This window comes from Papio anubis, chromosome 10 (assembly GCF_008728515.1).
Source record: "Papio anubis isolate 15944 chromosome 10, Panubis1.0, whole genome shotgun sequence".
In the NCBI taxonomy this organism is placed as follows: domain Eukaryota; kingdom Metazoa; phylum Chordata; class Mammalia; order Primates; family Cercopithecidae; genus Papio; species Papio anubis.
Genome location: NC_044985.1, coordinates 95,874,701 through 95,897,100, shown reverse-complemented (window position 1 = coordinate 95,897,100; position 22,400 = coordinate 95,874,701). Strand labels below are relative to the sequence as shown.

Here is a 22,400-nt window from a genome sequence, read left to right as displayed (position 1 = left end):
ATAATCTAGTCTATATTAGTATCAGGTGGGTATTTTTTCTTTTTTATCCAAGAGAATAATGTGACTATGAATTGGGTTTTAAAACATCCCAGAAAACTTTGTTAGAAGGTGATCTTGGATTAGGCTTTATATGTAAATCATCTGAAGATAACAGTAAAGACTGTCAGTCAAAAATGTTGTTTGCCACACTCCTCCTTCTCACCCCAAGTCTAACATTCACAGACTTTTCTTTTAATTTTAAAAGGGTCATTAATTTAGACACAACTTTACCCTGTATGAGCAAGTTTGGACGGATAACTTGAAACAGTGGAGTGAACCAGAGCTTCTGTTTACAATTATGCAAGCTCATCACTGCACACATACTCATGTACTAGGGAACAGATGGGTATAAAATGCAGTGCATATTGTGATGCCCAGGTCATGTGCCCTTCATGTAGTTTGTTCCACTTAAAAAGAGTGCCACCCTAGTGCATTTGCACAAAGGTACCTATTGCCCAAGAGTAGCCCTGGGTTGGAGAATGCTTTGAAGGAAGACAGACCTTAAAAACAAGAATGGGGTGACAATAGTACAATGTTTCACTCTTGGTATTTCTCAATTTTGCCCATTACTAGTGTAAGTTGATTGAATATCTACCCTAGAAAGTGCCTATTGCATATGATTAGTCAAGTAAACATTAGCTGATGAAAGGAATGGAAAAGGAAGTCTCACTCTGAAACCAATGCAAGAGAAAGGCCACAGTCCATTTCTTATTGTGTACATCTTTATCAATGCTTAAGAAATAAACCTCGATATGTGAGCATAGTATCATATTAGGAACATCTAGTCTAATTCCTTCTTGTAAATTTTTCTAACAGGAAAAATATCCTACACACTGCCACTTTAATTACAGTGAATGGCAAAGGTCTCACAGTGATAAGGCATCACAATCAGGCTGGTTTTTATTAGACACGAGGGGATGGTTGAAGGCATGATAATCTAGGGAAGAAAGATGTTTGCTAATGTTTACATACTTAGCTCCCACTGGCATTTTACCAGCTTGGAGGTTTGCACTGTCCCTCTTAATCTGAGAAAGTGCATCCAGATTCACAGCAAGACCTCAAGGAGAGCCAGATGATGGGGCAGATGGCAGATGAGTAATTTGGCAAGCCTTGATGAGTGGAAATTGTTTGTTTTAATTGCTTGTCAAGTCCAGTACCTACATTAAAGTTAAGGACCTAGCACTTTCACAGAAAATGAAATACTACAAAGTAAATAAGAAGGACTTCGTATGAGGGAGGGATAAAGAGGGCAGGCAGAGAATAGTGGCAAAATGTGGTAAAGGGAATATTACATTTCTGACAATTGTATTTCTGTGATCTTATTATTTCATCCAAGTATGTATAGATAACAGAAATGTAACTTCTAAATCCATAAAGCCTTTCTATTTTTTCTATTTTCAACATAGAAATGTTGTGAAATAAAAATTAAGAAAAAATATTTGAAGACAGGAAAACAATAAAGAATAAGAATATATATATCTGCAGTTATGTTAGTTGATATTTGATATGATGCATTAAAAATCATTTGCCATGTTTAAATTTTACCAAGCTCATCTTTGAAATACAAAGTATAAAAATTTACAAAGATAAATGTTTATATTGGGAAGACTAGATCAAGGCAGACTACTCAAAAATCATGTTATTCATAGAAGACAATCATTTATAATTTTGATATATATCAGGTTTTTTAGTTTTCAGTTATGAGTTTATTTTCCCTCACACTATATAGTAGCTGCACTTAAAGACTATTGTAAGTCAACAAAAGATGTAAAGTACAGATCAATTCAATTTTAGATAGATCAGCAGATAGGTGTATATATAATATATTGATTTACCTTTCATCTGTCTGTGGTATAGAATACCTATGTCTTCCATAGGTGCAAATCTATTAGTAAACGTCTACAATGCCAAAGGTTCTTTTCATTTGGTTCAAGGATTGTTTAGAAAGTGTTTAGTAGGTCCGGCACGGTGGCTCACGCCTGTAATCCCAGCACGTTGGAAGGCCGAGGCGGGCGGATCACGAGGTCAGGAAATCGAGACCATCCTGGCTAACACGGTGAAACCCCGTCTCTACTAAAAATACAAAACAAATTAGCCAGGCGTGGTGGAAGGCGCCTGTAGTCCCAGCTACTTGGGAGGCTGAGGCCGGAGAATGGCGTGAACCCGGGAGGCGAGGCTTGCAGTGAGCCTAGATCACGCCACTGTGCTCCAGCCTGGGCGACAGAGCAAGATTCCGTCTCAAAAAAAAAAAGAAAGAAAGAAAGAAAGAAAGAAAAAAGAAAAAGAGTGTTTAGTTAATTGCAGCAGTCTCTTATGTTTTATCACTTTGGGAGTCAATAAAACGGTGGTGGAAGGTAAAGATTCAGATAATACATAATAGGATTTTTTTTAAAGGGATATCAATTTTTACACTGAAAAATATTTCTAGTTTTATGTAATGAAAAATTAATAGCTTTTTTTCTTTAATACATGTAATTATGTAGAATATGAAATTTCTGAAGTATAAATTTGTTTCAATTTTTAAAGTCGTTTGGCCCTAATCACATCTGATAAAGATATTTTAAAACATTGATACTTTTTTTTTATATTAAAAGATACCAGTACAAATGAATAAAAGCAATAAAATCCAGGAGTATACTAACAGAGTAATGCATGGTCATTGTATATGATTCATTCAAGAATATAAGGATGGTTTAATAATTGCAATTTATCAATAATTTACCCTAATAAAATTTTTTAAAAAGTCTCAAAACTGTGAAAAAGTGTATGATAAATTGCAATATTCAAGTCTGAAATAAATCCCTAGTTTCAAAGTAAAAGTAGAATTCTAGAATACAAAACATGATGAAATGTAGACTGAGTTAAGGGAAGCATTTCCATGAGGGTTAGATAAAAGACAGGAATGAGTACTACCCATCAATTGAAAAAACTTATCCTAGAAATGTGTTCATAACAATTAAGCTGGATTTACGAATAACACTCAGCACAAAACCTTACTTTGTAGATAGTGAAACCAAGACTCAAAGTGATGAAGTGATTTGCTCAAGTTCATTCAGTTTTTAAAAGTGGAGGAACCCGTGTTTGATTCTGGCTCCATTCTAGTTCTCTTTTATTTTCTTAATTTGTTAGAAGTTTTTTGTAGGGAAAGGGTGTCACTTTGTTGCCTCGGCTGGTATCCTGACCTCAAGCAATCCTCTGGCCTCAGCCTCCAAAAGTGTTGAGATTTCAGGTGCGAGCCACCACACCTGGCCTTCCTTTATATATATTCTTTACCTTTTTTATTATTATTATTCTAGTTCTCAGTGTCTCTGAAGTCCATATATTTATTTAACAAATGTTTACTGAACATCTATGCCTGTTTACTGTTGTTTACTGAGCATCTGCTATATGCCTGCTTTCCAAGGTGTTGAGCAGACAAAGGGCCTATCTCTTATGAGGCTTGCATTCTAATGTGGAGACATATAATAAAAAGTTAAACATGCAGATATACAGTGTAAATTCACATAGCAAAACTAAACAAAAACAAACCAAAAAAACCCCACCAAAATGAAAAGAAAGCAGAACACAATGTCTGGGAACCTGATGTCTATTTTAGATAAGGTGGTCAGAAAAGGCGGTTTTGAAAAGGTGACATTTGAGCAAATTATTAAATACAAGTTCTTATAGGCTATAAGAACTTTGGATTTTATAGTCAGTGCAATTAGAAGCCAAGGGGTGTTCTCAGTAGGGGAGTGACGTGAACAATTCACATTTTTGAAAAAACCATTCTGGCCTCTGTATGGAGAAAGGATAAACATGAATGCGTTTCTCAGGGTTCCCCAGAGAAACAGAACCAAAAATATTTAAGTTACTGGATATCAAAAAGACCAAACACGAAGAAAGGACTTTACCTTCTCTCCCAAGGAAAGAGATAGTGCATTTTGGGTTGTAAACACAATAGTTATATCATGTTAGGTGGAAGTATGACCGGTTATTTTCTTTATTTGGAGATTAAGTAGAGATTAAGAAGTTGTGTATGTGTGCCAAGTTAACAAGGGATGGGCTTATGATAGTTAATTTTTTATATCAATTTGTCTGGGCCACGGAATGCACAGATAGCATATATACACGAGAATATATACACACATATATGTGCTATACATAGCACACACACAAACACAGATTTATTTAAAATGTACTATATAGTCTTGGCTCACACAATTATGGAGGCTGAGAAGTCTCACAATCTGCCCTCTGCAAGCTAGAGAGCCCAAAAACCTAGTGGTATAGTTTAAAGACCTGAGAGTTAGAGTGCCAATGGTATGGATTCCAGTTTGGATATGAAGGCTTAAGAACCAAAAGTGCCAAGGACTGAAGATCTATGTCTCAGTTCAAGCAGTCAGACAGAGAGAAAATTCCATTTTCCTCTGCCTTTTTATTCTATCCATGCCTGCAACAGATTGGATAATACTCACCCACACTGGGGAGGGTCATGTGCTCTACTCAGTACACCAATTCAATGCTAGTCTTTTCTGAAAACGCCCTTATGGATACACTCAGAAATAATGTTTAGCCAGCATTCTGGGCATCCTGTGGCCCAATCAAGTGACAGATAAAATTAACCATCACAAGCCCATCCCTTGTCAGCATAGCACCCATATGCATCTCCTTCATCTGTACTTAGTCTCCAAATAAAGACAATAAAAGGTAATGATTTCATCTAACATGATACAACTATTATGCCTACAACCCAAAATGCACTAACTTTGTCCCCAGAAGAGAAGATGAAGTCTTTTTTGATGTTTGCTTTTCTCCTTGATATCCTGTAACTTAAATACCATGGTGTAAAATTAACAATATTTAAATATTGTGACATAAAATAATACATCTTATGTTTCATGATAAGGAAATAAGAGAGGAAAAGAAATAGACACACCCACACACAAAATGTATTCATAACACAATAAGGAATACATAGTTATGGCAATTACATACTCATTTCTGTCAGTGGTCACATGATCATAGCTGGTATTTATAACTACTTTTCTCTACTACCCATTTCATACTCCCTTTGCCCCCAGCAGCACCTCAGTTGTTTATGGTGCTTTACCTGTTGAGGTGACCCAAACATTCATTCCAAAATACCTTGGACCATACTAGTCCTGCTTTGATTGGATAGTTGTAGTTTTCCATTGAATTTCATCACTGCACATGGTAATACTAAGAGACACCTAGAGGAATGTCCTGTATTAGAGACATACTCTTCCTTATTACCTCCACTGTGGAGTAGTAATATTGGTAGAATCTGCTACTATCCTTAGTAGTCAGGAACAATTATCCCAGCCAGCTTAGCAATTCTCTTCTTTGCCTGTTGATTCAGAGGAATGAGGAGCCCAAAGTGGCTGCACGGCAGTCACTTCCAATTCAATGGAATAACTGTTGTGTCTCCTGGTAGAGTACAATGTTTGGAAACCTGGTACCTATTTAAATAGGGTGGCCAGAGAAGGCTTTTCTGAGAGAATGACATTTGAGAAAAAATGAATACAGATTCTTACAAGCTATGATAAAGAATTTGGATTTTACAGTAAGTTTAATGAGAAGCCAAAGGGTGTTTTTAGTGACATGAATGATTTATATTTTAAAAAATACTATTCTGTTCTCTAGGTTGATAATGAATTAATGGGGGCAAATAGGAAATCCTGGACATTAGTTAGGAGGCTGCTGTGTAAGTCCAGGGAAGAGATAGCAGTGTTTTGGATTAAATGACTATAGCAGTGGAAGTGACAAGTTTGGACCCACTTGGGGATGTATTTTGAACATAGACATAACAAAACTTGCCATCTCTGCATAACTATAATAGCATTCGTTAATAGTCACTGAAAATAGATGCTACTTCTTATGTGGTCTTTAATATTTTTTATTTTGATGTTTACTACAATGCTAGATTTTTTAATGCCCAACAATATACATTAATCCAAAGTGCATTTATTAACATTTCTGAAAAGGAAAGTACTTATTGGTGTTAAGTTAGGAAAAGAATTTTTTATCAAGTTACCATATTTTATGTAGGAAGCCTCTGAATTATGCACACACAATATATACGTTACTTAAATATACTGCTCACTGCTTTCCTTGCTATGTGCCTTGTAAAACTACAGAAGCCCTTACAAAACAACTTGGAAGTTTTTTATCAGTAATTATTTTTTCATGATATTGGGAGAAGAGTAGATGCCAAATAAATAATTATTCATTTCTTAATTGATAAACTGATATTTTGCAATAGACATTTGATTGGAGAGTTAGGTAATTCTCTCTCTCTTTTTTTTTAATTCCCATCATCTTTTCTTTGTAAGCAAATAGAGTGCTGGTTTCATAGCCAGAACAAGCTTGGAGGCCATAATTAATTTTCAGTTTTAATATAGATATTGTTAAGTTTTCTTTATTTTATTTTTAATATATTTTCCCAATGAATTAAATTAATACACTGTTAACCAACCTTTTTATGTTGCTACCAACTTTTTAATTTTTTACCAAATGAAGATTATATGGTTCACACACTGTTGGATATAAATCTTAAGAAAAAATAAAAACCCTGTGTTTGTAGGTATAGCTACATTTGTAACAGAATCAATATTAAATAGAATAATTGAGGATTTTATTGGGACCTCACATATAGCTTTACTCCTGGAGTTACATTTGGAATGAAAATTTTAGGGAGCACATGTACATTTTGGATTTTTGACGCTTGAACTCTTGTAGGCTTACAGTTTAAGGACTTTATAATAGTATTGACAAAGGGGGCTGAATTTTGTTAAACTTGTTTTGACTGCTGAAGACAATTTTTCAATTGTGTTTTGATAAACAGCTTTGTGAAATCGATGAAACATGATGGTTTAAGCATTGTCTTGCATACATTGCTTGATTGTAAAATCAATTGACAAATGAAAGTTGTGAGTTACTCAGTGGAGGCTCCACAAAGACAACTACAAATGATTTCTATGAACATATCTGAACCAGTTCTTTAAAAATCAAGTGTGTCTTTCAAGCTAAAATTTATGATGAATATACTGTGGATTCTAGATACTTTGAATCAAACATAAATGAAAGCCGCACTGAGACAAAAATATCTACTAAATTGAACAGCATGTAGTAAAAAAACTGCAAAGACTAGAATGTTTGGCAAATAGAGTATTGTGATTAATCTAATTTTCTGTTTTTTGGAGCATCTTTTTTTGTCAAAAAATATTTCTAAACATATTTATTCAAATTTTCCATTTTAAGAAGGTATATACAAAACTTACCTGATCATTTATTGAGCAATAGCAATTTTTTTTTTAGTTGAGGGCCATTTTCTGAGTACGAGTTATAATTTTTCTGGTATCAATTAAATGAATTATTTCAATGTAGGGTAGCATATGTTCATTATAAGAAGTTTAAACATGCTGACGAGTTGATGGGTGCAGCACAGCAACATGGCACAAGTATACATATGTAACAAACCTGCATGTTATGCACATGTACCCTAGAACTTAAAGTATAATAATAATAAAAAAAAAACAGAAAGAAAAAAAAAAGAAGTTTAAACAAAATCCTAAGTATTTATACTATACAAATATTTAAATGAATATCAACAGTGAGAACTTATCATGAATTTATAACTATCCAGATTCAAGTAATATTGTATAATATATTGAGTCTAATATTGTATACCTTTTTATATATGTAGAATGGGAATTGTGTAAAACTACCTAGGTATTGCAGTTGTAGTAATAGATGCATCTCTCAAAGGTTGTTTATGCTTCTATAGAAAAGGTCAGAATACACCAAATATTTTGAAAACATTTTCATTTAGATTATTACATATTGATTTTTTATATTAATATTAAAGTATGAGTATTAGGCCGGGCGCGGTGGCTCAAGCCTGTAATCCCAGCACTTTGGGAGGCCGAGGCGGGTGGATCACGAGGTCAGGAGATCGAGACCATCCTGGCTAACATGGTGAAACCCCGTCTCTACTAAAAATACAAAAAACTAGCCGGGCGTGGTGGCGGGCGCCTGTAGTCCCAGCTACTCGGAGGCTGAGGCAGGAGAATGGCGTGAACCTGGGAGGCGGAGCTTGCAGTGAGCCGAGATCGCCCCACTGCACTCCAGCCTGGGTGATACAGCGCGAGACTCCGTCTCAAAAAAAAAAAAAAAAAAATAAAAAATAAAAAATAAAAAATAAAAAAAATAAAGTATGAGTATTATTTCCAATTGAGAGAAACTATACAACATAAATTATACATAGGTTTCAATGTGTTATTGGATATACTTTAGAAATGGTGCAGCAAATTTATTAATGGATGCTTATATTCCCCCCATAATTAGTTGTATTAAAATATGTTCGTCCTCATTGGAATTTGAAATAATTAAAATGTATATTTCATAAACTCATATAATAATACCATTTCTCAGCAGTCATAAGTTTATAAAGATTTTGTATAAATTTACTGGGAGTTATAAAATAAAGATCATGGATTAACGTTTTTCCAAAAGGACCTTTAATATATAATGAAAAATATCTTGGACTTTGATCTTGGTTTATAAGGAATATGCACATCAATCAATTTTTCTTATTCTCCTGCTTATGTTGAATATCATTTCTTGGGTGCTTGTTTTAATAATAAGAGAACATTCCACAGAGCCAATAAAATGTTGTTATGATTAGGAATGATTTTGTAATTTCATTATATAGTTAGCAAATTCAGTCAAACCAAGCACAATAGTTAAAATTACTCAAAGTCAAAAGTGTATAACACAACTAGAATTTAATCCTTTATGTATGTAACATTTTAGCAGGCGGGGCCGATATTCATCATCATCTTGATGGTATTGATAATATGACAATGTAAAATATCTATTGCTTGAAAATCCTACTTCCTTTTAGCTCAGTTCTCAGCCATCTCTAAGATGTATCACTCATTCTTATGGTCCAAGATGATGGCTCATGTTTTAGCCATGACATCTGCATTTCTGGCATCAAGCTGGAAGAAATTATGAAGCAACCAGGCAAAGTCAGGCTTCAACCATGTTTGAAATCAAGTTCTGGGAAGGTGTCATGCAACATGTCAGAACTTAGTCCATTGGCCAAACTTACCTCTAAGGGAAGGAGAGAAATATAATCTTTATTTTGGGTGACCACGTGTCCAGCTAAAAATCGTGCAGTCCATTACAATGAAGGAAGAGGAAAATGGATATTAAAGATTTTAGAGGTCTTTACCATAGCATCCATCCGTATCACTCTACAAAATCTGCATTATCAAAGGCAATAAATGAATTCCAGCATGATGTATAAGGGGCTTGGAGGGAGCAATGGAAGAGTAGCATGGAGGTTATAAGCTGATAGGACCCTGGAGAGAGAGGAAGTGATTTTTTAACATATATTTAATGTGGGATTTAGAGACAAATAGTCTAAAGATTGTTTTAGTGCTACTCTAACAACATACCACAGAGTAGGTGGCTTAAAACAATAGCGATTTATTCTCTCACTGTTCCGGAGGTTAGAAATTCAAAACCAAGGTGACAGCAGGCTCATTCTCCCCTTGAAACTCCAGGTAGAATTCTTCCTTGCCACTCCCTAACTTCTGGTGGTGACCATCAATCTTTGGCATTCCTTGGCTTATACTTATATGGCTCTACCCTTTGCCTTTCTGGTCACAGGGCTTTCTTCCCTGATTGTCTTTGTGTGCAAATGGTATTTTCCTCTTCTTATAGCAGGGCTGTCCAACCTTGAGCTTCCCTGGTCCACATTGAAAAAAGAATTGTCTTGGGTTGCACGTAAATACGCTAACACTAACCATAGCTGATTCAAAAAAATATAATGTGGGTTTTTAAAAAATATGTATTTATTTATGAGACGGAGTCTCGCTCTGTTGCCCAGGCTGGAGTGCAGTGGCGCGATCTTAGCTCACTGCAAACTCCACCTCCCGGGTTCACACCATTCTCCTGCCTCAGCCTCCTGAGTAGGTGGGACTACAGGTGCCCGCCACCACGCCCGGCTAATTTTTTGTATTTTTAGTAGAGACGGAGTTTCTCCGTGTTGGCCAAGATGGCCTCGATCTCCTGACCTCGTGATCCGCCCGCCTCGGCCTCCCAAAGTACTGGGATTACAGGCATGAGCCACTTAGCCCAGCAAAAAATATAATGTTTTAAGAAAGTTTATGAATTTGTGTTGGGTCACATTCAAAGCCATCCTGGACTGCATGTGGCCTAATAGCTTCAGGTTGAACCAGCTTTATTATCATTATGTTGAATTAGGGAACACCCAAATGACTTCATCTTAATTTTATTTACATCTAGGAAGACCCTATTTCCAAATAAGGTCACATTCTGGGTAATGGGAATTAGGACTTCAACTTATGTTTTCGGGACACACAATTTAGCTGGTAACAGAGTACTTCAAGAGAATACACTGTTTGGGGAACTTTAGAAATCCAGACTTTAAAAGTTTGGGCTTTGTTTTTATAATGAATTTCCACTATGGTTACAGACATATGCTATTTTTCAAGATTTTTGGATTAAGATTTTTGTTATTTTTGATGTGCTCATAGGCAAAAACAGGATTTAAGGTGGTCTTACTTATCAGGCTATACCCATCTAGATGTTTTCCTTCCTCTACAGGAATTCATCCCTTTGAAAACAACATCAGACATCATGACATCTTTTTTACTTCTGTGTATATAAGACATGAGTCTTATATATATATATATATATATATATATATTATATGAGGTAATATAAACCTTATATATATTATATAAGTAATATGTTACCCTATATATATTATAATATATAAGGTAATATATTACCATATATAATACATTACTAAGCCGTGTTCCTAGTGTGTTTGCAGTCTCCACTTTGTATCTTGCCTTAAATTCAGCATATCTTATGTAACTTACCTGAAGAAGATTCATTTCCAAACCATTTTCTTTAACTTTACATACCATTGTTAATAGATTTATAATATATATTTTTAGTCTACTTAAGATTAGAGTCAGTACATTGAGTGGTGAAGATAGTGCTCTGGAAGGCATATAAACCATAAGAATAGTACCGAAAAGTCTGGCTTCTGGAAGTCACACACAATTTTTTTTTTTTTTTTTGAGACAGAGTCTCACTCTGTTGCCCAGGCTAGAGTGCAGTGGCATGATCTCGGCTCACTGCAACCTCCACCTCCCAGATTCAAGCGATTCGCCTGCCTCAGCCTCCCAAATAGCTGGGATTACAGGCATGAGCCACCATGCCCAGCTAATTTTTGTATTTTTAATAGAGACAGGGTTTCTCCATGTTGCCTAGGTTGGGAACTCCTGACCTCAGGTAATCCAACTGCCTCAGCCTCCCAAAGTGCTGGTATTACAGGTGTGAACCACCATGCCCAGCCACAAAATTAAAAAACAAACGAAAACAAAATAAAACAAAAAAATTTGTGTAAACTTATGTGCTCACATAGGAACAGAACCTGCCAGACGGATTATTTGTTATCAGTCCATTATACCTCAGAAACTCATGAATATATACAGTGATATTCCAGTTGATAACAATAAAAATTGTATTTTTTACATATCTTGCTTGTAGTATATGTTTACAAATATTTCAATTTAGACCTAAAGACAGAAAGACCATTCAACCTATCAATCCCATTACTGGGCATATACCTAAAGGAATATAAATCATTTTATTATAAAGACATATGCACGTGTATGCTCATTGCAGCACTATTCCCAATAGAAAAGACATGGAATCAACCTAAATGCCCATCTATAGTAGACTGGATAAAGAAAATCTGGTTCGTATATACCACGGAATACTATGCAACCATGAAAAAGAATGAAATCATGTCCTTTGGAGAGACACGAATGGAGCTAGAAGCTATTATCCTTAGCAAACTAAAGCAGGAACAGAAAACCAAATACTGAAAATTCTCACTTATAAGTGGGAGCTAAATGATGAGAACACATGGACACATAGAGGAGAAAAACATACCCTGGGGCCTGTTGGGGAATGGAAGATGGGAGGAAGGAGAGGATCAGGAAAAATAACTAATGAGTTCTAGGATTAATAGCTAGGTGATGAAATAATCTATATGAATAACCCCCATGCCACAGGTTTACCTATGTAAACAAGCCTGCACATGTACCCCTAAACTTAAAATAAAAGTTAAAAAAAAATAATAATAAAGCATGTTTGAGGTCTTGTAGGTGCAAGTTTATTTAGTAAAAAATTTACTCAGCTGGAACAGCTTATACAATAACTATGTTTTCACTATAACTGTTACTTTCACTATCTTTTGATTTTGATTTATTTACATTTGTAGAATTACTCAATTAGAAAACAGAGTAAATTGTATGTCCTAAAAGAACAATGTTTAAATAAAAGTAAATGTATTTACTTGCTTTATATGGTCATAACAAATGGGATTAAGTTTATCTCCTTGCTATGTATTTCTGTGGAGTGTATGCCTTCCTGCTCTCTGTGATTAGCACATGTAATCTGGGAATTTAAAAGTGAAAATATTTATCAGTGTGTGGGTCTATGCCTCTTAATGACAATCAAAAAATTTATATTCAGAGAACTGGGATAGACTTGTGGAATAGAGAGTTTTGAGGAAGATATTATTGTGCATATCATATAAAGGTTATATAATTTCATGTTTATCTTCTTGTCTTTGCAGTGTGTGCAGGAACGGAGAATAAACTGAGCTCTCTCTCTGACCTGGAACAGCAGTACCGAGCCTTGCGCAAGTACTATGAAAACTGTGAGGTTGTCATGGGCAACCTGGAGATAACCAGCATTGAGCACAACCGAGACCTCTCCTTCCTGCGGGTAAAGCTTTGGCTTTCTTTCTCTTCTTTGTGAGTGGACAGTGGTGTCATGATGCATACAGGCAGACCTGCGTGCTGATACCTGGAAGGTGTGCTCTTCTGCCTGGCAGGCACTGTGACTCTAGGTAAAAGATAAGAGATAGCGAAACACACCCAGGAAAAGAACAAGAGTAACAAAGCCATAATGACTGACGCTCCCGAGTTTAAAGCAGTTGCTGTTGCCCTAAGATTGATAAAAGATTCTGTCACCATGTAGTACATGACATCTAGCAAATCTTTTTCTGACAAGCTGTGAACTAGGAGAGTCAGAGGACAAATCAGATAACAATTGATAATTTCAGGCAGTCATCTCCATTTCTGCCTCTTTTCTGCCACTTCAGACTTTTAGACTATTTTATATCACATAAGGAGACTAACACTGTTATTAAACAAAATAAAAAAGAAAAGAAAAGAAAAGGGTAGGGAAGTAAAGCATGTGGTTTTGAAAACCTACAAGTTATTTAAAGTAGACTCATAGGAAAGTACTTACGTAGATCAATACACGCATGAACACAAATGTGTATATGTATACTTGAAGTTGCTCAATCAGTCCTTTTGGAAATTACTACTACTATTATTATTATTATTATTTTGCTTTCATTCATCTATGCTATGTTAAATTGGCATTAGTGCTAATGCTTCCAGTTTCTTTAATTTTGCTTTAACTGGAATATGTTTGGGAAAATCTGAACTTGAAGGGGACTTGGACAAAGTGAGATGGGGATGTGGTCTTTGCACAATTAAAAATTTATTCTTATACAAGAATTACTAATATACATTTTAAACAATAGCATCCCTAGAATATATTTGGTCTTGTTTTCAGTAACTTTTACACACTTCTTAGAAGCACTTTCATATAAATATACGTTAAATGTTTTGAATACTGATGTAATAAACCGGTTATTGGATAGTAATTTTTTTAGAGATCTAAGATAATTTTAATAATTCTATACTTAGGTAAATAGTGAAAAGAGTGATATTTAAATATTTTGAGTGTACTAAATATGTCTAAAATTGGTAACAACCTAAGAAAATGAACCACCTCAAAACATTAATAACACTGTATGGCTTACAATATCCATTTTTAAAACGACTCTCATAGTTGGACTAGTAAAGCAAATGAACCGAAGGTATTTCCTTACTTTCTACTTGACTGATAGAGCTCTGTTTCTGTAAGTTATGTGTCAAAAGTTTTTAATAATTTTGATGGTTAATTTTGAGGTCTTTGTTTATCAAAAGTAGATAGTTAAGGATATCCGAATCATACAATTAGAGGGCCTTAAAAGAAACTACTTTTTTTTTCTCTCTCTCTTTTGTTTTTTGTCTTTTGCTTTTTGAGATGGAGTCTCACTTGGTCACCCTGGCTGGAGTGCAGTGGCACGATCTTGGCTCACTGCAACCTCCGCCTCCCAGGTTCAAGCAATTTTCCTGCCTCAGCCTTCCGAGTAGTTGGGATTACAAGCGCGTGCTGCCACGCCCGGCTTATTTTTTGTACTTTAGTAGAGACGGAGTTTCACCGTGTTGCCCAGGCTAGTCTCATACTCATGAGCTCAGACAATCCGCCCTGTTCGGCCTCCCAAAGTGCTGATATTACAGGTGTGAGCCATCACGCCCGACCCAAAAGAACTTACTTTTTGAGGGAGCTATTGTTTAAAGAAGGGAACACATACAAACTATCTTAGGACATATGACAAGAAACTCAATGACATTATAGAATAGACAAACTAACAAAGTAAGCCGAATTCTGAAGCAGGAAAAAGAAATAATTTAAACAGTCTATTAGATTGGAATAATAGAAAAATTTTAAAATGCAATCTAAAGATCTGCGTTTTTCTTCTTATGTTTGCTTTACTTTTCTATACATGGAACTAAATTTCACTGATAATACAAATAGTCGTGACTATTGTAAATGACATCATTGTATTAAATAACATGAAAATATCTTTTTATGTATTTTATAGTAATTCTTATGGTCTTGTAAGGTAAAAGCATAGAATGATAAAAAATAGACTTTAGACCATTTTTAACTTTTAGCAATATGAAAGTAGCATGTCGATATTTTTGATATATGGTCGATACTGTGTTAGAAACTATTTGAATTAAAAAGTAAGATACGTTATTAGAATGAACAGATTTGCAAAAAGTAAGATAAGGAGGGCCAAGATTTCTGCCTGTATAAAAAGTAAGCTATTTCTTTCACAAAAGTAAATTTTGGTTCCTAACTACTAGCATCTCTAAAAAGTTCATCTAAACTTTGTATTAACCCATGTGCATATCTTTATTTTAATATATGTATTTAATGACAACTCTAATAGCACTTAGTTTTTGCTTCCTAACTTATTTTTTGTTTCACATATCTTTTGTTTTTTTTTAAAAAAATCATTTCTATTATGACATATACCGATTCATGTCATATGCAGTATTATGTATTACACCTCTCTAATCCTTAGGAAAACACGTCTGCAATCCCAAGTAAACAATGGCATTTATTGTCCTTGACTTCAACAATCATGTTGAGGATTATAGATATGTAATACATAAGTACTGTGTATATATATATATGTGTGTGTGTATACATAGGTATATTACAAATACTGTATTTGTATACATATATACATATATGATAAATTGTGTTTTATATGTGATATGTATGTGTTGGTGTGTAGGTGTGAGATTTTTTATATATATATAAAAAAAATCATTGCTAAGACACAAATAAGAACCCAGAATCAGAAAGAAGTTGTGGTCTTATGTTAATGGTAGGGGTGGGGTGCATGCTGGGTTATCTGAAGGATTCAGGAAAACTTGGCTCATTCTGAGGGATTGGCTTATTCTGAAGGATTCAGGAAAAGTTTCATCAAAGGGGTGCTTGAATTAAATCATGAGAAAATGAACAGAAGCTCATGAGGTGAGTGCATTGTAAGAGAAGGGCATTTCAATGGGAGTAGTATAAGGCTTAGAAGGAAGCCCCTGAATCAGAGTTAATAAATGTGTACTCAGTGTGCACTGTTTTAGACACTAGGCATATATGTGCAAATAAATCACATGTGACTCCTAATCCCAGGGAAGCTACAGTATAATGTTGATGAAGAAAAAGTTTCAGGTGGAGTAGAATATTCCTTTGGAGAGGTAGGAGATATCAGATTCTAGTGACAAGTTAACATTTTGTGATTGGATAAGGTAGTCAATGGAGATTAAAAAGAGTAAGATCTAAGATCAATAAGTGGTTCAAGAACAGAATACTCTTTAACCAGGTGTGGCGGTTCATGCCTGTAATCCCAGCACTTTGGGAGGCTGAGGTGGGCAAATCACTTGAGGTCAGGAGTTCGAGACCAGCCTGGCCAACATAGTGAAACCCCCGTCTTGACTAAAAATACAAAAATTAGTTAGGTGTGGTTGTGGGCACCTGTACTTGGGAGGCTGAGGAAGGAGAATCACTTGAACCCAGGAGGCAGAGGTTGCAGTGAGCTGAGATCATACCACTGCACTCCAGCCTGTGCAACAGAGCGAGACTCAAAAAAAAAAACAAAACAACAACAACAAAAAACCCAGAATACTCTGGATGCCCCATTCTCTGTTTTCTTACTGGGCCCTGAAAGCAGAGACTATTTACCAAAATCTTCATAATACTACCGTATTGGATGATACAGTATTTCAAATTATACTTTTGAATATGCTACAAAGCTCTCCATTTAATATAAAATTTCATTCCTTCCTAAAACCACATTATGGCTTATTTATGCTGATAGTAACTTCTCTCCACAATATATGATCTGTCCAGTATTGGCACTTTATAGTAAGTGGAGTCCATGTAAAGAAAATATAGTGATTTTACCATTATTTCCTATAAGTTTCAAATTGTATGAGTGGATAATAAATGTATATTTCTTCATTATATACATAGATCTCATCTATATTTATGTAACTAGGACTCATTGACCAAATTTCTTATAAAGGTTTTACAGTTTCCATTCCTCTAAGAGTGACCCAAATGATATATTTAGAGGGTCAATAGTGATCTTAAATTTCATTCTGGATTCATTTCTGTCTTTAGGAACTTAAGAAATTACTTTAGGTTTTAAAGGATTTTTCTTCCTTATTTTCATCTCTAGCTAGCAAGGTAGTAGTGTTTTGCTTTGTCATTTGTTTTATTTTGTAGGAAACCACTCAAATTTCTATGAATTGTGACAATTTTCCCTGATATCTCGTTTATCTTGTTTACTATCTGCATATTCAACATTTATGACTAAGACAGTGATAAGACATAGTAAATATTCATTAAATATTTGTTGAATGGACAAGAGAATTAGTATTTGTCTTAAATTGTAGATCCCAATTTCATATATGATCTATTGTCTAGATAAACATGTTAGTCTCTTTTCATAGTCATGTTATTTCAGTGTGCCCTCACACATAGGCCAGGTATGTGGGAATAAGACAATCAAAATGCTTTCCCATGAGGATTTGGAATTGTCACCAATAGCATTCAGTTTCTCTATTAGTTTCTTAACTACTCGAATACCACAACACAGCCATTTTTTGTCTTGTGGTTTGAATGTCATAGAGAGCTGTACAGATAGAATGAAGCCAACACTGAAACAGAGATAGAGTAGAAAAAAGCAATATTTACCCCAAATGGTAATTTGGGGAACCAGTCATTTCCATTTCCTACTCTACTTCTGAAGACGGTTTGCATTCCAGCCATTTCCACCTCTACTCTTGCAACTTTATAGTAATTTCACCCCTAAACTAGAAAAAGATTGCTTCCTTTTACTACACTAAAATGCCTTGTCTAGTACATCTCCTGAGATTTCAAGAACACAGCAAAAGTGAGCCTTTGTAAGTGGATTGAAGATGTACTTTTAAATAATTTTAATATTTGTAGATACTTTCCTTAATCTTTGTTAGATACATTCTGTTGAAATGCTTTTAAATGTGTTGTTTTCAAGATGCTTTTATTATAGCAACCTTGATGCTTATCTCTGTAAACACTTTTCATGCCAGCTTTCTTGTAACCTCCAGTTTTTGCATTTCTTTTTGGGAAGAGAAATCCAGTTTACTGTGTTTAACATTCAACTCCCAAGGAACCACATTGCTGGCTAGAAAAAGGCCCTAAAACTTATTTATTATGTATTTTATCACTATCACAAGGTTAAGACATATAATAGAAAGCAGCAAGGCATAAAAATCACAGATTTTGCGCTATTGTCTTACACTTTGTGAACTCTTTAAAACAAGGCAAAATGTAGTAAGTAATGGGAATGAACTATTAGACCTTTTACCCTCATTAGAATTCGTGGGAGCTTTCTCTCCTTTGTCATTCCATTGGTCTTCTTTGCTACTGCTGGCACTTAATAACTCAGTGCTTCTAAAAAGGTGCCTGAGCCACCAGCTTTTACACTTTAAATTTATTTTCTGTTTTATGTATTAGCTTTAAGCAAATAACTATAATGTGTCAATTATGTGTAAAGAAGTCTGCTACGAAATGTAGATATATAGAGAGTGTTAACACCTATCCTCAGTCATTGCTATAGTAGGTTATAATTTTTAATCTGTGGCTTGAATTTAGTTGTGTGCAAATTATTTTAGAAATAGTGTACATTAGGATTTTGAGGAGATAAGTTTATTTAACAGTTGATGCATGGATGTGGAATAGTTACAATATCGTAATTCATTGGGACTCTGTATGCTGTGGTCTAGAAACCTTAAATTTTAGTCATTATAGATGTCTTTTATTTCTAATAAATGAATAAAAATAAAGTAATATATGAAGATGCCTTTTAAAATAACATTCATACTCTATTATTGACAGCAAAAGGCAATGACTTTGAAAAAGTCAGAAAGTATACTTTTTTGAAGCAAAAAGATTAAGAAAAGGTACCTTCTCTCAGATAATGAATAACAAACGCATGCTCTTATGAAAAGGTAACACATCTGAAAAACAAAATTTACTTTTATTTTATATTTGGCAGAGCTATATGGCTGTTTTTGAATGTACAAGAAATAATGCCAACTAAAAATTTCTATTTTTAAAAAACCAAACCTTTGGAGAAATCATGCAAATGGTTTATATTTCTCTACCGGAGAAAATGTCCTATTTTTAAATTCAAATATAGCCTTTGTCTTTAGTTAATAATTAACATTTTATAATGCTATAGAACTGTCATCCTCTTTTATTAGGATATGTATGGGATTCTTCTGAGGATGTTGCTTTTCAACTACTCTTCATAAGACATAAAATTTGCATTACTTTTCCATAGCTAGTAAAGGATCTATACATTTCATTCTCTTTCTCATGCATATTTCTCTTCCGACTAATGACAAGCATGTGTTAGAAGGCAGAGAAAGCTGCAACTCATACAGCAAAATACTGACAATGTTACTGGAACCAAAGACTTTGGCTTCATTAGCACAGTTTTGTTACAATAAAGTCAGGAATGATGTTTGACAATGAGTTTCAAGTTGCAACAAGTAACCAAGTCTTGATCTATTCCTTCCCCATTTTCAGTAAGGATGAACAACCATTGAGAGTTAATATGAAATTCTAAAATATTTACATTTTAGCCTACTTCTAGCTTTAGTGCTTCCTTTTCAGTGTCCTCTGGCAATTAGAAGCACATGACTAGAATTAAATCCAACAGTATGGGAGATGGTTTTATGTTTGTGTCTGTTTTCCATATCTTCCTCATACACTTTTAACTCTATGTCCAGGCTAAGCTGTCTGCTGCATAGCATGATTTAGAAAAAACCCTATATTGAAGAGTACATATTTCAAAATAAATGGATAATTTATACAGTACTTATTCTTAAGTTATGAATATGTTAGAAAATGATTTACTGAATAGTTTTTTTCAAATACTAGCTACCAACACCCATCTATATTTGTTTTTAGCTTATTAAATACCAGATAGAATGACTTGTGTGGCGGAAATTATGTTGGAGAGAGAGAATCAGGATGAGAACACTTGCCATATTTTAAAAACATTAGAGAGGAAAACACCATTTAAATTAAACATCTATGACATAATAAAGTGGGTCCACATGAGTTACAATCTCATATTTCCCAAAAAGATTATTTAAGTGCAACATTTTCAGATACAGCATGCATATCTCAGTTGTGCACACATTTTGATTGGACTGTATAGTAGGAGTACAAGCCTGAATTTGTATTCCTGAAAAACTTTGTAAGATATTTGTCACTCAAATGGTGAACAAGTAAATGAGAATTCTATATCAAGTATTTGTATTCTGTAACTATCTATTCATTGAGCACAGTAGTCTATGTTTTTCTTCCATGTCACTAATTGAGACAGGTGACAAGAGAGGATTACAAGATCAACATCGAAATACTTAGACTTCACTATCATTAGATTCAAAGAAACTGCACCTTCAAAAAATTATTGGTTGGGTAAACAAGCATTAAAAAAGATACGGTGCTGGAACTTTTTCTTTAATTCTTTCTGTTTGAATTTCATGTAAAATTGCTTTTATGGTAAAATGTTACATATTTAGATGCTGCGTTAACATGATGATCTCTTAGCTGGGTGAGACAGAGAATGCTAAAAACGACACAGAGAGAATAATATTGCAACATGTCAGTTAGGCCAAAGCAGACATTTTGGGTTAAATAGAATTTTCAAAGCTTTGATAGTTTCTGAAAGCTGTTTCTAAGGCCATTAAATATAATACATATGCAATTTTGTATGTGTGTATTTACAGCTGACTTTCAAATTGAAACTTGATTTTGTACTAAATCTAATCATGGAACTTGTATTACGTTTGAAAAAGCTATGCAATTTACACTTGGCTTAGGATTTTTTTTTTCTCAGAGGTTAAGTACCATTTAATCTAAAAATATACATTGACTCAAAATTCTAATGCTCTTTCAGAAATTCTACAAGATAAATCAAAGGATAAAAAATGTCTATATTCTTTATTTGGTATTTATTTAAACATATATTTTAAATTTTCTTTTTAATCATTTCAATCAAATATTAAATAAAAATATATTCAATAGGCTGGTGCTGTGGCTCACACCTGTAATCCCAGCACTTTGGGAGGCTGAGGTAGGAGGATTACTTGAGACCAAGAGTTTGGGTAACATCGTGAGACCCTGTCTCTACAAGCGTTTTAAAATTTAACCAGTGTGGAGGCACATGCCTGTAATTCCACCTACTCAGGAGGCTGAGGTGGGAGGATCATGTGAGCCCAAGAGTTGGAGGCTGCAGAGAACTAACATTGTGCCACTGCACTCAAACCTGTGCGACAGAGGAAAATGTTGTCTCAAGAAAAAACAACAATAAATAAACAAGCAAAATATATACATCTATATGAGTTTCCTCTGTATCTTAAGCAGATTAAAAAACTATAAGTAAAATGGTGTCTATGATAAAGATGTATAACTGATAGTAAATATTTGAAGGAATATTAGAAGGAATGATAGAAATAAGAAATAGATTAGTATTTATCAATCTAGTATCAATAGACTAGTATTTATCAATCTGATATGTGTAAATATATACATATATTAAAATTATAGTATATACAAGTATTGTAAATAGAGCGGCCATTTATATCTATGCACATATAAATGTAAATTAGCAACCACTTTCCAGGAATCAAGAACCAAATTAGTATATAATATTAACTTTATATAATGTTTCTCGTTAAGTATAACCTACTAAATATTGAAAACAATCTATTATTTCAATAATAATAAATAATAATAAAACTGTTTGCAACAAGTTCTTTTAGCCCCTAATTGCAATGCAGTTTCCACAAATATGCCCTTGTTGCAAATATATTTAAATTAAAAATTAATTTATTAGGATGGTGAGCAGATGCAAAGTGTTTCTTTATACTTCTGGGCATTGTGGTATTTAAATTAGGCTTAAAAATGTGCATATAATGAATTTATAGGCTTGTCTTAATTTTAAATGAGAAAATTACAGCCAGGCACGGTGGCTCACCCCTGTAATCACAACACTTTGGAAGGCCTAGGTGGGAAGATTGCTTGAGCCCAAGAGTTTGAGACTAGCCTGAGGAACTTGGTGAGGCCCTGTTTCTACAAAAAATTGAAACAAAATAAACAAATAAGTAGAGAACCCAAGTAACAAGTCCATTTTACTCTATGATTCTTTGTTTTCCTTTCTCAGGGAAATTGAGCATATAAAAGTTATTCCTTTACTACTTTTATTTGGGAACAGCAAGGACCTTTATTCAAAGAGAGAGAACACAATTATGTGATGTTGTTAAAGAATTATATTGTCGATGAGCTATCTTTTAATTCTAAAAACGAAGCATTGGAATATAATCAATACCTTTTTTAAATTTCAAAATATACTGCATATATTTCCATTAGCTTTATTTTTCTCTGACTCTTGAAATGAAACACTTTGTTTTCTTTCAAAAAAAGGCAGATTTAAACTTGATGAACAATTTTGCATGAGACCAAATCAATTTTAAAGGTCTCTCGTTGGT

At 34.2% G+C, this 22,400-nt stretch overlaps 1 protein-coding gene across 5 annotated transcripts in view; it reads left to right on the top strand.

Annotated features, from left to right (window-relative positions):
- The window catches only part of ERBB4 (erb-b2 receptor tyrosine kinase 4), a 1,175,572-nt gene that overhangs the window by 415,842 nt on the left and 737,330 nt on the right, over positions 1–22,400 (top strand). For all 5 annotated transcript variants that reach the window (XM_021924408.2, XM_021924406.2, XM_021924405.2 and 2 more), the window contains exon 2: positions 12,731–12,882. In XM_021924408.2, coding sequence (XP_021780100.2) covers positions 12,731–12,882 — 152 coding nt within the window. The remainder of the gene's footprint in view (positions 1–12,730; positions 12,883–22,400) is intronic.